The following is a 4,347-nucleotide window of genomic DNA, read 5'->3' as shown; positions in this document are numbered from 1 at the left end:
ATGGGAGTTCAGGCGCCCTCAGAAGGCAAAAGAGAACATCAGTTCTCCTACAGCTGAGTTACAGGCAGTTGTGAGTTGCCCAAGAGGGGTGCTGGGAATCAAACTCTGGTCCTCTGTAAGCACAGCAAGTGCTCTTAACTGTTAAGCCAGCCATCTCTCCAGCCTCTGGTTTTCAGTAGTAACAATAAAAGTTTGAATCAAAAGGAAAAGAAAAAAAAAAGAATAAAACAAAGTTTTCAAAGCCATAAGAAGAAAGCGGTATGTTCTTTGAGAGCTGAAGTGCAGAAACACACAGTAGTGAGACATCCTAGAGATGAACACCTTGCTCCTCTTCTGGAGGGCAGCATTCTCACCATAGCTTTCAGCTTTGGGAATGACTGACTTTTCCATGCTGAACTCCCTGAAGTGTAGAAAATCCATGCTATCTGAGAAGAGGCAAATGATGGCCCACAGCCACTGCAGTCTTGTGTGCTAGACACAGCAGAACTGCTGACCTGCAGCCCTTCCCCTCTCCCCTACAGGATCCTTTTCTCCAGCTTACCATATCACAGCATTGCCCTCTAGAAATTTCCTGAATGCATACTTGGCTCTCCCTGCCTCCTGCCAATGATGTGTGCACTGGCCCAGAAAGTCTCTTATACTGTTGTGCAACTATGAATACTGATTTCTATTTCAGGGGGATATGACAAAAGGGAATTGTATTACAGACGTTTAAACCAATTACAAGCACATTATACAACTACTAATAGACTATGCCATGAAGTCGAAATTACTTAGGGTATGGAACAATGTTAGCATAATAAAGGAAAAAGACAAGGAAAGGGGAGAAAAAGAGAAAGCAAAGTTAAATAAACTAAAAGAGAAAGAAGAAGAATAGACTAGACNATTCTGGAGAGAGAAAAAAAGAGCGAGCTAGGAATTAGCAAATAGAAAAATAAAGATTTCCCAACTGGATAAAGGTAGGAAGAGAACTAAAATGAAAAAGTGTAAGAGATGAATCCAAGGGAAAGTACTTGCTGCCCAATCATGAAGACCTGAGTGCAGATCCCCATAGTCTGCATAAAGCCAGATTTGCAGCACATCTGTAATCCCAGCCCTCCTATGGCAGCAGCAAGATGGGAGGTGGAACAGACCCCTCCAGATCCTGTCTCAAACAAGGCTGAAGGTAAGGCTCTACACTAGCTCCACTCCCATGCTGTGGCATTAACATGTCTGCACTCACACACAATAACATACTCACAGCCACACACATCTGTCATATACACAAAAATATAAATGCAATAGAAGAAAACACTGCAAAACATGAAGTTAAAATAAAATAAAAATAAAAACAGAAATAAANCTGAAAATAGAGAGACAAAGGAAAGGAAAAAGGGACACAAAACCCCAAGAGCCTAGATGGGACCACAATTCTGCACAACCTTACTTTTCCCACANGCATGGCTGTCACTGAACGCAAGGCTGCTCCAGTTCAACTGTCTCCTTGTTGCTATGCTCTCCTCCTCCACCGGATGAGATCTGCTGTGAAGGCTGCAGAACTGGCTCCTTATACTGCCCTGTCCCTGATGGCTCCTAACAAACTACCTGGTACCCAACAGAACATCAAATTATTAGTGCAGACTTGATTTTTAAAATTTCTCCCTTTTAGAATCATTCAAACAATTAATACTGAAGATCTGTATGAATTCGAGACAATAAAGAAATAGAAACTTTTATTTACCTAGAAAATCTCCTTTAGTCATCTTTTCATATAATTTGGCCTTTTCTTCCAATTTTTCCCTAGGAGAAAAACATACAAGTATTAGACATGGTCTTACAACTGTCCTTCTGCCCCAAACTATCAGCTTGACAGCAGCTTCCTCAGAGGCCTGCCATGAGAAGATGGGTACAGCAAGTGCTGACTGCCNGGGCCTGAGAGACCTTCAGACCCACCGCATCCACTTCACTGTGAAAGCAGCAGTGTGCCTTCAAACCTGAAGCCATTCTTGGTACAGAGTAACTGCTCAGTAAGTTTCTGACAGTGAATAGATGGATGCACTGAGTTGAGGCTCCAACAGTTTAGCTGCTAAATACAACTTAAGTTACATGCCAGAAGAAAGATGTATCTAAACGTAACATTTTTTTTTAATTTCATAAAGGATCCCCAGATTCAAGGTAATCCCCTCTTTGCCATGGTGCTTTTAGACCAGGGTCCTGGTCATTTGTGGTTTATTACACTGCTTTATACTAAGTTATAGTTGTTAAAAGCATTAGCAATACTTATTTCAAAGAGTACAAGCAATACATTTAAGCCACAAACTAATATAAAACAAGCTACAACCCTGGTGTTTCAATATACTAGCCTCTCTGCTCACATAATTTTGGTGGCATTTATCATGACAGACTAAAAAGGCCACCATAATTACCTAAAGAGAGAAGCCCCAAAGAGGCCATCAGTGTCAAGATCTCATTAATCACAATGGAAAATTTAACTCCTAATGGCACAAAGAGACCATAAAGACCCTGGGTCACACGTTATCACATAATTACTTAAACTTTCTGTTTCAGTTCCTATAACCTGACAGAACACATTCTATTTATTGCTTCTAAGAGTTGTCACAAAAATTAACTGGATAACACAAANTAATGCCATTTTCTCATCTTTACTGCTCCCCCACACACACACCCTGTGTGCAGGGGTGCATGTGTATGCCTCTGTGTGTGTGTGTGTGTTCCTTTGGGTGTCCATGTATGAGTCGGCATATACTGACCTCAGGTGNCATTCCTTAGGAGTTAGCCACGTTGTTTTTAAGTCAAGGTCTCTTAGTGGAACCTGGATCTCCCCAAAGAAATTAAATTGACTGGAGAATAAGTACCAGGCATCTGCCAGTCTCTGCTCCCCACCAGTGGGATAAAAATCTATACTACTGTGGCTGACTTTCCTGTGAGGATTTTGGGCTCTAACTTGGGTCCTTATGCTTGTCCAGCAAGTACTTTATCACTGAGCCATCTCCCCAGTCCAATGANGCTGCAGAGTTCTTATCATGCACAAAAGCAGATGGCTATCAAGGCAGAGGTTACAACTTGGGATTCTTCAAGTACAGGAAACTACTGCCACTTCACAAAAGAATGCTAGCTGATAAACAGAGGAAATCCACTAATAACTCAGCAGCAGCAAGACTTCCCAATAATACAAACCATACATGCAAATGTTTTAGTGACCAGAAGACTTAGTCTCAAAGTTACCCACCTCAGGTTCCTATTTAACCACACAGGAGAAAGGGCATCTTTACAGTGGAGAACTCTACCAGACTTTTCTAACCAAGGGATCAAACTCATCATTATCAATGACTCAAACTGACAATTATGAGCCTCTGGGTAAGNTTTATTGGGTAATACACAAAAACTACACTGTATTCTTAAATAAAAACTTTAATGTAACCCTATTCAGATGCAGGGCATAGCAGGGGAAAAAATGGCCTAGACACTTTAAAATGTCGGCAGAGTAACTGACAACAAAAGGCAAAACAACTGGAGAGATCTGAAAATTACAGGCATGTATAGAATACAATCTTTGAATCCTGATTTTTTTTTTCTCTCTAATTTTTTAGGATATGATTTCTCTGTATAATAGCCCTGGCTGTCCTGGAACTCACTTTGTGAATCTTGAATTTTTACAAAACCTATTTAGGACATAATTGCTGAGACAATTGGCAAAATCTGAAATATGAGCCACACAGTAATAGTAAATATTGTGTAGGATAATGTCCTTATTCAGATAGATATATACTGAAATATTCACAGGCAAATTGTCATGACTCTTAAAAGTCTTCCTCTACAGGTGTTGGGGAAGAACAGAGAAAAGCAAGTATGACAACGGCTAATCAGTGAATTTAGGAGACAGGTATTACAATGTTCTTTTTTTTATTTTGTTTTTTGTTTAATTTTTTATTAGATTTTTTTTTTATTTACATTTCAAATGCTATCCTGAAAGTCCCCTATACCACACACACCCNGCCCTGCTCCCCTACCCACTCACTCCCATTTCTTGGTCCTGACATTCNCCTGTACTGGGACATATAAAATTTGCAAGACCTAGGGCCTCTCTTCCCAATGATGGCCGACTAGACCATCTTCTGATACATATGCAGCTAGAGACACGAACTCTGGGGTACTGGTTAGTTCATATTGTTGTTCCACCTATAGGGTTGCAGACCCTGTCAGCTCTAGAATGTTCTTTTTACCCCTCTTTTAATTGTATTCTTGGTTTGGGAGGGAAAGTTTGGGGTCTCTAAATATTAACATCTTATCACCTAGCCTAGAACACCCATGGGACACTTCTTAAAAATGTGCTGATAAGTTGAAGAT

The 4,347-nt window shown here is 40.4% G+C and overlaps 1 protein-coding gene across 2 annotated transcripts in view; it reads right to left on the bottom strand.

The window, feature by feature from the left end:
- The window catches only part of Ccdc174 (coiled-coil domain containing 174), a 21,040-nt gene that overhangs the window by 11,863 nt on the left and 4,830 nt on the right, over window positions 1-4,347 (bottom strand). For both annotated transcript variants that reach the window (XM_021165298.2, XM_021165299.2), the window contains exon 4: window positions 1,721-1,779. In XM_021165298.2, coding sequence (XP_021020957.1) covers window positions 1,721-1,779 — 59 coding nt within the window. The remainder of the gene's footprint in view (window positions 1-1,720; window positions 1,780-4,347) is intronic.

Source organism: Mus caroli, chromosome 6 (genome assembly GCF_900094665.2).
Source record: "Mus caroli chromosome 6, CAROLI_EIJ_v1.1, whole genome shotgun sequence".
Taxonomy (NCBI): domain Eukaryota; kingdom Metazoa; phylum Chordata; class Mammalia; order Rodentia; family Muridae; genus Mus; species Mus caroli.
The sequence above is the reverse complement of the archived record's forward strand: the minus strand, read 5'-3'. Positions and strand labels throughout refer to the sequence as shown.